General features: G+C 39.9%; 1 protein-coding gene across 1 annotated transcript in view; it reads right to left on the bottom strand.

The window, feature by feature from the left end:
- LOC148023242 (uncharacterized) overlaps positions 1 to 16985 on the bottom strand; it is an 85778-nt gene that overhangs the window by 26918 nt on the left and 41875 nt on the right. The window contains exons 21-24 of the mRNA XM_087695334.1: positions 15745 to 16926; positions 14457 to 15647; positions 14137 to 14366; positions 13783 to 13956 (exon numbers count right to left, since the gene is read on the bottom strand). Coding sequence (XP_087551460.1) covers positions 13783 to 13956; positions 14137 to 14366; positions 14457 to 15647; positions 15745 to 16926 — 2777 coding nt within the window. The remainder of the gene's footprint in view (positions 1 to 13782; positions 13957 to 14136; positions 14367 to 14456; positions 15648 to 15744; positions 16927 to 16985) is intronic.

The following is a 16985-nucleotide window of genomic DNA, read 5'->3' as shown; positions in this document are numbered from 1 at the left end:
GGAGTAGATATATCTTAATCAAATTCTCAATTTAGTGCATTTAATGGACCAAATGAACCAACTATGTTTCCCACAACAACGTCAATCACTAATCCATTTGGGCCTACCCATCCCTCCCTCATCTTCCACTGCACCTTCCTTTCAACTTCTATTAAGTGCACCACATTTCACACCACATACCACACTGGGGGGTTTTGCACACTTAGGAGCAACCTTTAAGACCTCTACCTATCCGTTTCTGGATAGTGTACTTGTGACGGAGGCTCGATCTCGCCACCACACACTTTTGGGTTATCCCTTTGGGAGTGAATCTGAAACTAGCCTTCCTTTCGTGGATGGGTGGTAAATCCCTGATTACAACTTCATTACAACAGCAAACAATAAATGCAAATCTGAAAAATACAATCATGGATAATGCACACCCGATTGGCCCCAAAATTGACAGCTCTTTCAGTATTTCTTTAGCTTTATTGAATAATAAGAAGATTTACAATGGGATTCTCCCAATCCCCTTCACAATCCAAAGTCCCCTCGTTGTCCAAAGTGACCAACAAGTTCAATCTAATTTGCCCCTTGATTTGGGCACTTAATTGGTCTTCACCCACTTCATGGACAATGGAAATGCCCCAAATTCAATGGCTGACTAGTCCTCCACCTGGATTTAGCTGAAATTCACCTTCAGCCCTGAAAAATCCAAGTCTTGGAGCTTCCAATTTCTAACATGCTTCTCGAGGCTACTCGTAAACCCTAATTTCTGCTGTAAATTAGGGTTTACAGCAGAGAAATTTGCAATTTCTCAACCTCTGGTGATATCAATGCTGCAATCTCTGAAGCAAGGTCACAGAAAGGTTGGGAGATGAGAGAGAATGCTAAGGAGAGAGAAAAATCAGACTTTCTTCACGAAAAACTGAAGAAAATATGTCATTTGCTGTTCTTGCCCTGTCTCAACAACCTGTAGATACAAAGAATTGAAGACAATCAGTCATTTATTGCTACTGCCCTGTCTCAACAGCGTATAGATGCTGTCACTTCCTATTGATTGGTCTTCTCCTGCCCCTGGCTGCTTTAGAAGGTTCTCCAATCTCTACGAACTAGAACAACAACATCTCCTGCCTCTCTTGAATGCCTCTCTGCAACCTCTAAAGACGTTTTCTAATCTTCCATGGGCATTTTTTACAAGTGGCAATCTTTCCAAATGGTTTTTCCAACATTAGCCATAATTAAATATTAATTTTCAATCTTTAAATCTGAAAATTAATCTAATAATTATTTCAACACACTGAAAAATAATCCGACTAGCCAATAATTAAATTGGCTAGGCAACTTCCATTCCCGAGTGTCTCTGCGCCATCTTTGACCATCAGATTGACATTAGGTACCATAAAACGCCACTTCTCTAATGTCACGAATTGACACTTATGGCCAAATGAATGACCTAGGCCAACAACTGGCACCAGATACCACCAAGTACCTGTGCAGCATAACATATAACAACTTTTGCCTTTGACATCCCGTGATTTTCTCGGATCTTGAGCTCATAAATTTACTCTAGCCCCAATTGCACCTCATAAATGCAACATTTACTTAATCACGTGATTAAAAATTTATCCACATGTTAAGGGAGGTTTCAAAAATACATGTCCTCATGACAACCCTCCCCCTTGAAATCCTTGCAATTGTCCTCGATTGCACTGCCAAATGCATCAAAAGCAAAGTACTACACTGGAATTTCCATAGGGCATCATAGTCAACATAACATTACGTACTGCTGTTCAACCATTCCATATGCCCAACATATGCAGAAAAATACCATCCAACATAATATAACATAAGACTCACAAAGAATCTCAAAAACATTGCCAGATTATCATGTGAGATGTCTATTTCTCATGAGCTCAACTCATCTAGAAAAACTAAACCATAGCATAGCATAACCAAGCATAAACCATGGCTAAAATATCAATGGCATCATAACATATGCTGTTGTTCATGAAACTAGATGTAAACCATTGAAAACTGACCATAATTTGATCATAAACTGACACTTGCTAATCTAAGAACCGATCACAAACTACTGCAAATGTAACCTCAAACTGATCACAAACTCATTGCAAAAACTGACAGCAATCAATGCAAAAACTAATCCAAAAAGTGACCATAAAGGGTTCTCAAGCTGATCAAAAACTAAGTTGAAACTGATCAGAATTTTTGTTTCAAAATTGAGGCAAAATTCATGCCAAATTGATCATAAGCTAATATAAAAGTATAGTTCCAGTGCCCGGGTGAAACTCATACTCATTTGCATACATCTCACGATGACTAGTACACTAAGTAGTGACCTCATGGCACACATACTGTCGGTGCAATACCTTGGATGCATGCTGAATACATCTGAGATCCACTACATACGAGAGCTGTCCATAACTGAGGATTGGAGGTGCTAGCTCCCTCACAAGCATCAAGCAATACTCTGGACTTCTGCTCTGTTGAACCCGATTGAGCTCGAACTAAAGTCGACTCTAACTAGAAAGCATCAAGGTAAAGCTGCAACAACTGAGGATGGTCTGCCAAGTCATCATCCTCCATCCATTTGGCATCCATTGGTGAATAATTCTAAAACTTCACCAAGTACCTTCTAAAACCCTTACCCCTGATCTTCCTCTCTTTGTATGCCAAAATGTGCTTTGGTACCAATATTTCATCAAGGTCTTCAACCTCCGACCAAATTTCAATAGATGCATCCTCTAGCACATCTCCATGAAAAGGTCTAAGCAAGCTCACATGAAAGGCATTGTGTATCCGCCCGTATGGAGGCAATTTCAGCCTATAGCGTGCATCAATGATTCTCTCCAACACTTGAAATGGCCCATAGTATCTCATAGACAGCTTTGGATACAATCGCTCTTTGTCCTTCTTCTTTTTCAACTATGCCTTTTCAAATCATAGCAATACATAATCAACCTCTGCAAAGTGCAAAGCACGCCTACGACGATCAGCTGCTCTCTTAGTAAGTTGAAAGATGATTTTTCATCACTTTGGAAATAGCAGAAGAAGATACAACAAGGACAAATTCCCCTTTCAATTTTACATCCAAAGTATGAACTTTGCCTCTATGGAAGAGGGTTGATTTTTCATCACTTTGGAAATAGCAAAACGAGATACAACAAGGACAAATTCCCCTTTCAATTTTACATCCAAAGTATGAACTTTGCCTCTATGGAAGAGGGTCACAATCATATCATGAGTATTAATCACTGCATGCACACAATGACTCCAAGGCATACCAAGCACGACATCACATCCTTTCAATGGAGCAATAAAGAACTCTTTGCTGTCCACATAACTTTGAATGTGCAAACGAAGCTTTCCAATGATAGGAGTGACCAACTCTGCATGTCCCTTGCATGCCATATGCATAAAACTTTTCAAAGGCATCCAATGCCTTGCTTTTCTACTTAAGCAAGAAAACCTATAGCTTTTGAAATGATCATCAATAAAAGACACAAAATAACAAAAACCACTACGAGTTTTTATTGGCATGGTACATATATCAAAATGGACTAAATCCAAAATACATGCCTTCCTAGAGGCTCCATGAAAGTATGAACTATTTACATGTTTTCCCAAAACACAGTTATCACAAAAGTCAAGCTTTGAGTTTTTCACATCAACTCTTCCAAGTGAAGAAAGTGTATGTAAACCCTTTTGGCTGATCTGTCCAAGACACTTGTGCCATAACTCCATGTGTGACTACACTTCAATAACTGCAACAAACTTTCCAAGAAGTGCCTTGCAGTAAAGATAATATAGAGTTCTCCTATTACCACCTCTAGTGACTAGTATAGACCCTTTCTGTATCTTCCACATTCCACCACCAAAGGTAGTGAAGTAAGGCCTGCTGTCTAGCTGCCCAACAAAAAGTAGGCTCTTCTTAATGCCAGATACATACCTAAATCCATGAAGAATCAACTCCTAACCATTTTCAAGAGCTAGGTGTATGGTGTCCATTCCTTCAATACCACATGCATGGTTGTTGCCTAGATAGACTTTCCCAAGGTTACCTTCTGCATAAGAAGAAAAACACTCCAAAGATGGAGTTACATAAAATGAAGCACCACTGTCAACAATCCATGATTGTGACAAACCATCATGAGCTGACAATAAGGCATCTATCACATCCCTTTTAGTGATATACATGTCTTCCACTGCCATAACACGTGGATCTGAAGATGCTACCAGCAAATCAACATCTTTATCTTCTTCTATCTCCTCAATAACAACATTAGAATTAGATACCACATTTGCCTTTTCTAGTTCTTTAGGGATAGAGCTGCCATCCTTTTCATTCTTTTTGCCTTTTGCATTAGCCTGCTTCTTGCGTTCTTGCTCCCCTTTATAGTACCTGCAATCAAGCTTTTTATGCCCTTTGCGTTCGCATTGATAACAAGTGATATCTTGCTGTTTTTCCTTGCTTTTGCTGCTATTTTTGTTCTTATTTGCAGCATTTGACCTTTTTTTAGTTCTTTCTCTTACATTGTAAGCTAATCCACTATTTTCCCCACTTGCCTTGTGTCTAATCTCTTCACTGAGAATAGAACCACACACACCATTAATGTCAAGTTGGGATTGTTGCTCAATGACACAACCAATGCTTCCCATGAATCAGGCAAAGTCTTGAGCAAGAAGATAGCCCTCAATTTAGGATCAAAAGGTGGCAAGCCTACATCCTATAATTGACTCAAAATACCAATGAAAGCATTTAAATGCTCTAAGGAAAGCTTAGACTCATCAAGCGCCAACTTGACCAACTTTCGCATGAGATATACTCGATTTACAAGAGTTTTATTCTCATACGTACACTTGAGTTTCTCCCAAACTGCATAAGCAGTAGTAAATCCCTTGATATCAACCAAGATATCATCTCTGACAACCATTTTAATGTAAGTAATGGACTTTTTATTCATTTTAGCCCAATTCTCATCTAACAAAGCAAGAGGCTTATGTTCTACCAAAGCATCATTACAATCCTTCAAAAAAAGTACACCTTGCATATGATCTTTCCAAAGATCAAAGCCATTGCCATCAAATTTACGAACCTCAAAGAGATTCTTTGTGTCAGATGTAGATGCACTTCCAACCATCTTCAACAATAAAAGATTGCAATAAAATGCTGAGTACTTTCAACCAATAGCAAGGTTGTTGAATATAACAACAAGTACACACACTTGTACTTCCAAGGTGTCTAAGAAGCAGATGTTTTGCTGCAATTTCAGTCTCAAGTATTGATTGCAACATGTACACGAATCAAATCTGATACATTTGCATAAATGACAGCTCCCACTTCAGTAATACATCACCATAATGCCCAAATACAATAACCCAAGTGCTGTATATACCATTGTTTCACTGCATAATGAGCATTTAGCAATACATGTACCAAGAGAAGCTGCCCTTTTATAACATTTGAAACATCCCAAGTCCAAATTTCTCCCACTAAGCAGTGAATCTGCTGTAATTTCACTGTCAAAGCTCAAATCGGCTCAAAATGCATCACCGATGCGAAAAGCCTCAAAATTTTTGCAGTGAATCTACCCCAATTGCATCAATAAATCCCCCCGAGTATCAAATACGGGCCAATGTTACAGAAAATTTCACAAATTCTGCAAAACCCCCAAATTTCGGGGTTCAAATGTGCACAAATTACAATGAAATTGGTCAGCTGAGCAAAATTTGAATTATACATGAAAAGCCCCAAAATTTCCGGGGCATATGCACCCAATGTCTACAATTTTTGGGTCACATGTCACTGTTATGCATGCCTAGTATCAAATCTAAGGAAAAGCCCCAAATTTTCAGATGTAAATTCGCACAGATCTGAGCCTTGTGCTTGCGTGCGCGAACACTCGGTAAAGGAAAGAGAAGAATAATTGAAGAATAATAAAAATAGAGGAAAATTGAACATGTCGTGGCATTGACCAGGCCCTGTCAGCTGCCAGACCTGCGCACATGTCGGCCTGCTATTGCCCATCACCCCTGTGTCTATCGCCTGCTGGAAACATGATGCCCGCTGCTACCCGACCTGCCTGTAACAGACCCACCAGCCTATCACCTGTCCCGCTGGCTGCTGAATGGGCAGCCACAGCTCCAGTTCGTGCCCTGCAAGCTGCTCCTGACAACTGTCACCTACAGAAAACTGTCCTGCCTGCTGTAACACTTGCCTGTCACCAGCATCAAACCGTCAGAACTGCCAATGACTGCTGGTTACCACTGCATGCTCCAGTCCTTGAGCACACAAACACGTTTTCCAATGCTCTGATACCAATTTGAAGAGTGCGAGAGGAAGCACTCTGGGTATGTGCACGAATTGAGGTGTGCGCAGCTGTTAAGCAGTGAGTGAGAGTGAAGAGTCGAGGAATAGGTGTGTACCACATTATAGGTGTGTACCAATGTGGTACACACAAAGAATAAAAGTATGTATTTATACTTAGGGTATAGTGCACTTACACCCGCAAGGGTGTGTTCACATGTGTAAAGTAATATACACATGGTAGTAGCGTAAGGGTTTTTATACCTAACAAAAAGTTTACCCCAAGATGAAGGATGTGATAGACATCATCCAGTGAAGCCAGATCTGGATCCTCACGCGTGGGAAAACTGGTGCAACCTTGGGCCTGAATCTTGACCGAGGAGGTATTTTGTACATGGACTCTCTCAGCTGCAGGGACTCGGAAAATCAAAACATCCTCTATAGATGTCATGTGATGAGTGGCTCCACTGTCCACAAGCCAAATAGGTCTTGATGTGCTTGGCTGTGATGAGTGGGTCTCTGTAGTCACCTCGTCAGGAGGCAACACGCAGATGTGAACGAGACTCGCATCTGATGTCTCTAAGGAGACGATGTGAGCCTTTGTATACCAGTCAAACAAACTCTTTGGAGTTGAGTAGTTCACCAACTGCGATGCTGAACAATGGCAATGTAGAATTGGCCTCGTCATTGCCCCTGCTGGGGGTTGCCAGCATCCTGCTTCCCTTGTTGTAGGTTATTCGACTAGGGTGCGGGGTCTAATTCTTGGATTTTGGTTGTGTGTCTCTTGCCTTAGATCGGCACTCGTCATCATTATGGCCACCCTTTTGACAATTTTGACAATACCTATTCTTCTTAGGTACAAGTTTGAAAGTTGATCATGTGGTTCCTTGGGATTCTCTAGCCTTGTCTTAATTTTGATTTCGATTTGAGTTTGAATTTTATTTGCCCTTGCCTTGCTACCCCTTTTGAGAAGATATAACGAGAGTCCCTCTATCAAAGACATGATATGAAATTGATTGAAAAATTGTGTGTAACACAACAATTGACACTCAAACTCATAACATATAGGCATTTGAGGCTATGAAATCACTTGCTACAAAAAATGGAAATAGTTTCTTGGTAGCTTATTAAGGAACAAGGTAATCTGATCCTCAGAGGACTTAGAAGCCCCAGTGGTTGAGAACTCTGCAAGAAGACACCGATACTCAACCAACTTGACTTTCAAGTCATCCTTATCTGTGATTTTAAAATTCTGGAGATCATGATCCAAATTGAGAATGATCGAGGTCCAGAGCTCTCCCAAATTTACACATGTGGACAAGCACTTGTCACCAAAATCAATTAATAGTGTACCTTCTAGATGTGCCAAACCATGAAGCACCCAATAATCTCCCATACCTTCAAATGCTGTACTACCAACTCTAATACCTGCCAAACAGGTAGTTCCTCCAAGCCGACCACAGCACAAGAACTTGCCTCGATGAGAAGAACAAGGCAGCTCTAGCTAACTGCTTGCCAATAAATGACTCCTCGAGATAAATCCCAAGCTAGGTGCCACTCCGTGGAGAATACAGCATGCTCTGTTTCCACACCAACTGAAAATAGCCTTCCTCCTCCGATAGGGTGGTAAAAAACTTGATTCAACACCATCTACAACAATTAACAAATTCACAAAATTGAAATGCACACTTTACCATATAATCTTGGACATTGGACACCCTGTCAGTCCCAAAACTGGCACCCCTCTCAGTATTTATTTAACTTAATTGAAGAAGAAGTTGATGTACAATGGGATTCTCCCAATCCTTTTCAGTATTCCAACTCCCCTTGCTATCCAAAATGACCAGGAAGTCAATCTAATTTGCCCCTTGATTCAAGCAATCAATTGGCCTTCACCCACTTTGATGGAGATCGAAAATGCCCCAAATTCAATGATTTGCTGATCCCTCCACTTAAATAGGCTAAAAACGGCTTCAGCCCTGTTGAATCCAAGTCTTGGAGCTTCCAATTTTTGGCACGTTTCCCGAAGCTGCATCTCGTGACCTCTGGTGATCTCAATGCTGTAATCTTTAAAGCAAGGCTGTAGAAAGACTGGGAGATGAGATAGAACGCTGAGGAGAGAGAAAATTCATACTTTCTCCGCGAAGAACTGAAGAAAATCTGTCATTTACTGCTGCTGCCCTGTCTCAGCAGCTTGTAGATGCAAAGGACTGAAGAAAACCAGTCATTTATTGCTGCCACACTGTCACAACAGCCTGTAGATGCTGTCACCTACTATTGATTGGACTTCTCTTGCCCCTGGCTACCTCAAAAGGTCCTCCAATGGCTGTAAATCAAACCAACAAGCATCTCCCCCCCTCTCTTGCAAGCTAAATACACTAAAATGCCTCTTTCCAACCTCTAAAGACGTTTTCCAATCTCGCATGGGCATTTTTGACAAGTGGCAGCCTTCCCAAATGGTTTTTCCAACATTATCCATAATTAAATGTTAATGTTAATTTTCAATCTTTATATACTAAAAATTAATCTAATAACTATTTCGATACCCTGAAAAATAATCTGATTGGCCAATAATTAAATTGGCTAGGCAACTTTCATTCTCGAGTGTCTATGCGCCATCTTTGACCATGAGATTGGCGTTAAGTACCATTAAACACCACTTCTCTAATGTTCCCAAAACTGGCCCTTATGGCCAAACGAACAACCTAGGCCAACAACTAGCACCAGATACCATCAAGTACCTATGTGGCATAACTTATAGCAACTTTTGCCTTTGACATCCTATGATTTCCTTGGATCCGAAACTCGTAAATTTACTCATATGTGCAACATTTACTTAATCATGTGATTAAAAATTTATCCACATGTTAAGTGAGGTTTCAAAACTACATGTCCTCATGACACCTACTACACTAACTCGCAAGACTAGAGTCAATGCTTTGGAGTTTCCAAGCGTTGTTGTGGATAGCGCTTGCAAACTTCATCTTGTTGAATCTAAATCAACCAATTCCCAACTACCAAGACTCTATATGCCAATAGCTATAGGAAATAAGACACCCTCTACGCTTCCAACTATCCCACAAGCATCGCCAAAATATCCGTCAAAAGGCCTCATTAATGTTGTGTTCAGGCTAGTGCTTGCAAGGCGAGGGTGCCCAATCCGTGTTTTTATCCATTCCCGAAACTCACACCACAGTATGTAAGGGTCCAACATTTTAATCTTCCCCTAAAGTCCAATGACACGAGTCCTCCAGGGTATAATTAATAGCTTCTACTTCTGTCGACCTCTATCAAGGGCTAGCCTTCTACCAATCTGGATTGTGAACAACACCTCATAGGGGGACAGCTTTCTGAGGGTGTTCCTAAATCCTAATTTCTGTTGCAAGTTAGGATTTACAGCAGAGAAATCTGAAATTTCTCAACCTCTGGTAATCTCAATATTGTAATCGTCGGAGCAAGGCTGTAGAAAGGCTGGGAGATGATAGAGAATGCGGAGAGAGAATTCAAACTTTCTTTGCAAAGAACTAAAGAAAATCAGCCATTTATTGTTGCTTCTCTATCTCAACAACCTATAGATGTTGTCTCCCGTTGATGATTGGTCTTCTCTTGCCCCCGACTGCCTCAGAAGATCCTCCAATGGCTGCAGATCGAACCAATAGTATCTCCTCCCTCGCTCTTGCAGACTGAATGCACTAAAATGTCTCTCTGTAACCTCTAAAGACATTTGTCAGTCGTGTATGGGTATTTTTGCTAAGTGGTAGCCTTCTCAAATGGTTTTTCCAGTATTATCCATATTTAAATATTAATTTTCAATCTTTAAATACTTAAAATTAATCTAATAATTATTTCGATGCCCAAAAAATAATCTAACTTGCCAATAATTAAATTGGCTAGGCAACTTCCATTCCCGAGTATCTCTACGCCATCTTTGACCATCAGTTTGGCATTAGGTACCATTAAGCACCACTTCTCTAGTATCACCAACAACTAACAGGTATGGCCAAATGAATGACCTAGGCCAACAACTAGCACTAGATACCACCAAGTACCTGTGCAATATAACTTATAGCAACTTTTGCCTTTGGCATCCCGTGATTTCCTCGGATTCTATGCTCGAAAATTTACTCTAACCCCCAGTTACACCTCACATGTGCAACATTTACTTAATCATATAATTAAAATTAATCCACATGTTAAGTGAGGTTTAAAAAATACATGTCCTCATGAGACGAAAGGTGGAGCAAAGGAGGTCATTTTTTCATTCACATCTGCTCCCACCTTTACAATTAAGTTGATCATTCTTAACATCTATCACAATAGCCAAGGGTTTCAAAAACATCTAGGTAGAAAGCAAGTTTCCTTCAATATTAATTTTTAGGAAACATCTGAAAAGTTTTCCTTACAAACTTACCCAAAATTACTAAGCCTAGAAATTGAATATATTAAATATGCAAACAGGTAACCTTGTTCATCCATTATCTACAAAAGTAATGATAAGTTTTCACAATATAAGACAAAACAATGTCACATTTGAAAAATACAAACATTATGATTACTATTGACATCAAGACATCATGACAACTCATGACATCAAGACATAATATTCAAAAGACCACTTCAAAGTGTAATACTCATTAACAAGCATGATAGTTTAAAGATAGTGAAGTGTCAACGCATGATATACTTCAACATTCAACGATGTAAGCATCTGACCTCTAGCAAATAGAATATTGAACGTTTAGACTTTAAACACAATCTCCAAAGTTTCTTTCTTTCTAAATAAGGCCGAATAGATACTCTTGTAGCTATCTATTCTTGTTCTTTTTTCATCAGGAAATCGAGTGGATAAAAGAAGGGTTTCTTATATATGAAACATTTAAGACACATCATGTAGGTTTCAGATTTTAAGAAACAAGTTTCCATGCAGCTATGACATCCATAAAGTGGACGCTCCCTCTACTGACTCATTTTAGAGAGTCCATGCTTCATGCATAGCGTGCTTCAAGTCATAGCGTGCTTCAAGTCACATGCCTAACAAATGTAATTGGCTCCAAGATCTTTGTTTCCAAAAGGCTATCATCATTGTATGCAATATTTCCTCAATGATTATCAAAAGTGTTAGCAGCAATCGAGTTCCACAACAGAGGTTCTCAATGTTCAGGAATTGAGCTTCCATCTTCTCTTACTCTAAGGACTTACCCATTTTGGGGAACATATTATTTTTACTAACTCGGCCATCTTTGTATAACATGCTATCTCAAGAGATGGCTTTTAACAAGCCATCAAAAGCATGAGTTTTACCAACTCCCATTCGCCTTCCTTTGCGCAAGGTTTTCCTTGTATCTCCTCATTGCCTCATCTTTCAAGCTACCTTCTTTTCCATGAGTTCCTATCTATCCCCCACCATCTCCCCTGGTTGTTCCCTCGAAGCCCCTATCCCATTTAGAAAGGGGCCTTCCATCAATTTTAGAGCACGGTTCCCAAGATTGTGAGCACTAAGGAGCCCTTTTAGGGATCCATATCTTCATACAACCTTTAGCTTATGCAACAACTACTTTCCAGTCTTCTCTGAGCCACTCTTCTTTACTGCTAGTATGCCCATATTTAGTCATTTAGTCCCTAATGTCTACTTTTCAAAAGAGTACTTTACAATACCTTTGATAGCTCCTCTCTATTGTCTTCTGGTTGGATCAGAGACTTTGCTCATCCATCCTTGACTGGATACATTCATTGATCCATTCAAGGCCTATACTTCCATTCGGATTGGGATCATGAGCGCTAAGGAGCCCTTTCAAGGATGCACATCTTCATAGGACCTTTAGCTCAAGCAACAACTACTTTCCTCTCTTCTATGAGCCACTCTTCTTTCCTGCTAGTATGCCCATCTTTGGCCATTCCTAAGGTCTCAGAGGGGATGGTAGCAACTATTATTGTGTACATCTAGTTCTAAGACTAAGTCCAAGTCAAATGAGGACACTAGGAGCTCTATAACTCTCATACTCTTATTAATTTATCTTGTCTATTGATAGAGATTAGGGTTTCTTTTCCATTTCATCCATTAGCCCATTTAGACTTAGACTACTCCCACTACACATTGATCACTTTAGTGGAGTGCGTTTTAACCTTTTGCAAATGGGCAATTAGGTGGCCATTTTCAGCAAGCACAACCCTTTTGGCATTAGCTTGACTTGTTCTTGTCCCTTTTGCCTATTCATAGGCAGCCCAAATCATGTGTCCTCGTATTCATTGATCACATCATTCTAGCCAATCACTCTCTCTCATCCTTTTCAATCAGATTGCCGTCTTCTACCATCAATCCAATGCCCTCATTGATGCATCTTCAGAACATGCTAGAGTTGATTTTGTGCAACCCTGTATTAGTATTGAGATCATTGTTTTCCCTTTGTGGTTCATCTACTCTTCTCCTCTCTATGTTTCTACTTCCATTGTGCAATCTCACGTAAAACTAGAGTGGAGGCCTTTTGAGGACTTCACCTAGGTTCTCCCCACAAGACCACAATGAGATATCTTGGATGTCATATAGGGATTCACATTACTTCAAAGCAACAATTCACACCTCTTCTCTTGAGCATCAAGTAAAAGCTCCCCTATTGAAGCTCCATAAGGCTTTCTTTAGCAAGGAGAGCGGTGGTTACCAACCAAGTTCTTTTGCAACCATATGGTATATCACTTATTGTTGGGTATTCCCTTAGCCATGCATTGGCTAGGTTTAAAATAACCCACCAGGAATTTTATCAAGTTAGAAGGACACCAAAGCCTAGCCAAGGCAAAGCCAGAATACAGCATTATTGGTTAAGCTCATTGTGATGGGTCCTCGCAATAGCTAGGATGCATAGCCTGATGTCTTCTCTGATCCATACCGTGACTTCAGAGATGAGCTTTCTGATTTTCTTATTGCCACAAACCAGTAAGAAACAAAATCTCTCAAATACAAACTACCTTAAGCAATCATGCAATGACCAAGAAGAAAGTTTTCAATTCTCTTGCCTTAACTCTGTTCGTTGCAGCATACATTGCAATAACCTTGAAATTAACATTCTCTATGAAAGGATATCCCAAAAGGCTCACAACCTCTGGAACGAAGTGTACTTCCAGGGCAGAATAATAAGAGGTGAAGATCATAGCAAACAGTATTATTATCCAAACACATTAACAAGCCTTCTGATATGAACAAGCAGCAGAAAACCAGTGAGAACCAAGGACATAGAGCTCTGCCATGTCACAAATTCTAAACCTCCAAGTTATGAATCTGAAAGGCCCCTCCCTATAGCATGATGCTTGGCTTTAGCACAAGAATAAGCATTGCATTTCTTTTCATGTGCATCAAGAGAGATTAACTATTGATTAAAGTTTCTAGTCATGTTGAAGCATCGTTTCAGCTTTAGAATATGTCACATACAACAGCTTCTCACATGGTTTTAGTTTCACCTCTATTGTGCCACCTGCATACTTACCTCAAACTTTGTAACCGATCCAGGTGAATCTCCAATTCAGCCTGCGATTTTGGATTGCTAGAATTCCCACTGGTTTCGCGGGTTGCTTTTCTTAGCATATTATCTAGACATTGATTGGCACATTTGAGCTGGTGAATTAGCACTGCAACTTTTCCGAGAAAATACATTCTGTATCTGAAGACAAAGAAAATCTAAGAACATGAACAACAGAGATGAACATGGTTGCACAATGATCTACATGACAGTAAGTATATGGGACAGACTAGATACTGATTCCCAGGAAACTGCATTAGCATTTGAATCTTTGTCCTTTAACTAAATTGAGGAGACCATACCATGATAGAAGACACAAACCTCTTTCTGTAGAGAAGCTCTACAACACCGTCCTGCAAAGGCTCAGCAGAAAGAAGCCAGGACCTGGTTGCCTTGTAAGCTTCTTTATAAAACTTCTCCCACTTGGACTCTTCATGTGTGCGTGTTCTTCTCTCTTTCTGACATTTTCTGAACCAGATTTGAAGGACCTTGGCTGCCTTTTCCTGCTCAAACAAGATATTCTCCAAGTCCCTATGGATCCCCACATCTTCCTGTCAAACATAACATAGATAGAATTAAAGAGTCACAATCTGTTTGCAACATAATATTATGTGTGACCTCAAGTGTTTTCTTGACATTACCACTTCCACTTCTGAGTTCACACTGTTCAAATGGGCATCCTCCTGAGCTTCAAAATAGGCTACATTCTCCAGCTGAATCTGATCATTTACTGGGGACTCATTGATTTTGATTAGAGCACCATTTCTATCAACTTCAAACTTGGATTTCACAGGATCAGAAAACCAAGATGCCGATTGCTTTCCAGCTAATTTTACTGCAACAATAGGATCCAAAGTCTGCTGCAGCACCTCTAGAAAAGGTCCATAGAACTGTGTAAAACTGGATATCTGAAGTAAATTTGAGAAATTCGGAACTTGCAGTCTCTGGCTTAGCCACAATAGTTGTGGAAACATTCTCTGATACATCATATTTTGTTCCTTTCTTGGAAGATGAGAGCAAGATAAAACAATGACAGTTTGAATTCGCAATACTGCTGCTATTTTCTGGTCAATGTAATACCAAAATGACGATCTGTTTTCCCAAAAATAAAAGGCCAATTCGCATATATCATGCAAAGCTGCATGCCAGTTGAAGGGGTGTTCATACAAGATTCCCTTGCAAAACACAGGGTAATTTTGCAAAAACGAATACAGAACTGAAGATGGTATGGCAACATGGTCAAATTGTCTAATTATTGCCAATGCTACTCCAGCTGTTAATTCCAATAACCATAGAATATTCCAACCTTTTCCAAAGGTCATTTCCTGGCATCTCTGTGCATACCGAATATAACGAATACCAAGCCTCACAAAAGTACCAGGTAATCCATTTATAGCACATTTCAGCATCGAAACCAATAAGAAATGGATCGGCATTATTTTCCTTCTGGGATCTAAAGGGCTAGGATCAAAAACCAACCCTGGTGGTAACTTATTACCACTATATAAGACTGGTGTGGAAAGCTTGTACATATATGAGGGAATATTATTGCAGCCTAGCTGCATCACAATGTAAAGGATTTGCATTGGATAACCTGCATCTGAATGCAAATACTCTGATCTGATCCAAACACGGGCAATAAGACCTTTCAAAGCATCAGTTGGCATGTCTTGATTTTGAAAAGCATGTGATATAGCAAGTGAGCTAGATACCAATGGTGACACAATCTGCAAATTCTCCTGCAGCTTTTCCAGCCAGAACCTCAAGAGTTTCATTGCTCTGTTTACTTCATCTCTTTCCAGGTGCTCTGACATTTTTTTGGCCAAATGTACCTGATTATTAAAAAGGCCTTATCTTGTGTGTTCAAAATTAACAGTTTTAATATGGGAACACTTTTGCAATGTAAATAATCAAAATCTTCTGTGATACCTGTTGTGCTGCTAAGCGACTCTGTTGTGTCAGATTTAGCAAAAAATTTGAGATGTATTGTAGGGATATCTTTGCATGGGAGAAGCGGCACCCCTGTCTGGGGCAACTTCCAAGGATAGCAAAAGCATGGCATGGCTCTTGTAGGTCAGATACCTTTTTTCCCTGATCGACTCCAAATGCAATTATCCTGTATACCAATTTACCAAGCATTAACATCATTGCTTCCATGGTATCATGCTTAGAACATAGCCACATTTTGCAGGTACAATTTAATGGCGTGGCATCTGTTATGATTGAGGTAGTTTCTACATTCTGTTTAAGGGACTCATCTTGCCATTTTGTGAGCTCTGAAATCACTGGTTTGTTGACTGGATCTTCCCTCATCAGATAGAATCCTTCTTGAGCATGAGACTCAACCATAAAGAACATCTCCAATGACTTTATAACTTCTGTTTCCATCCCTTGACTCTCAATTTTCCTCACAGAGTCACAGATCCTCCCATAGAGTTCCATCAGTCTTTTGCAATAATTCAATCTCAATTCAGAAGTGTTTTGGCTACTCATATAGAAATGGCAAAGGATCACAAGAATACTAAACTCTCCTACAACCCAGCCTCTATAGAGACTCTTTTGAAAGGAATTCAGGCAATTTTGCAGTTCAGACTCACTCCCCTCAACTTGAGCGGCTAAAACCCTAGCTTGAACTAAACAATAATCAACAAAGCTGGTATTCGAAAGAGAATAAATCAGCACAGGATCTACTGGACTACACAAGGATTTGACACTACACAGTGTTTCCCGTGCTCGCTTAAGAAACGAGAAGGCAGTTTCAAAATCTTTCCTAGTTTCTTTAGTCTCGATTTCACCACAAACTGATCCATGGACAATTTCAAATGGCAGCAAGTCTATGTATTTCATTTTGATCTGATCACGAAGATACTGTAGCATCCAATGTGCAGATCTGTCTGTCCATGTCTTCAAGGAGTAGAGGGCAGACTCTGAAATTTGCTTGTTTCCAAGGGTCTTCAGCTCCTCCGCAGCCTTGAGGAAGCATTCTGCAGCATCTTTGCTCTGGTTGTTCTTTGCATAAAGTTCGCCTAATTTTCCATATTCCTTTTTTTGGTTGTTCAGCTCTATCAGTTTCTCAACATATCCATGCTCAACCAGAAACCTCTCCCTGTTCTGCAGAAATGGGAAAATTTGTATTTGTGAGTCCATGATAACTCCATCCTTCTTTGATC

The sequence above is a fragment of the Lygodium microphyllum genome, chromosome 16 (genome assembly GCF_053477565.2).
Source record: "Lygodium microphyllum isolate KBCC chromosome 16, Lygodium_microphyllum_v1.1.10, whole genome shotgun sequence".
NCBI lineage: Eukaryota > Viridiplantae > Streptophyta > Polypodiopsida > Schizaeales > Lygodiaceae > Lygodium > Lygodium microphyllum.
The sequence above is the reverse complement of the archived record's forward strand: the minus strand, read 5'-3'. Positions and strand labels throughout refer to the sequence as shown.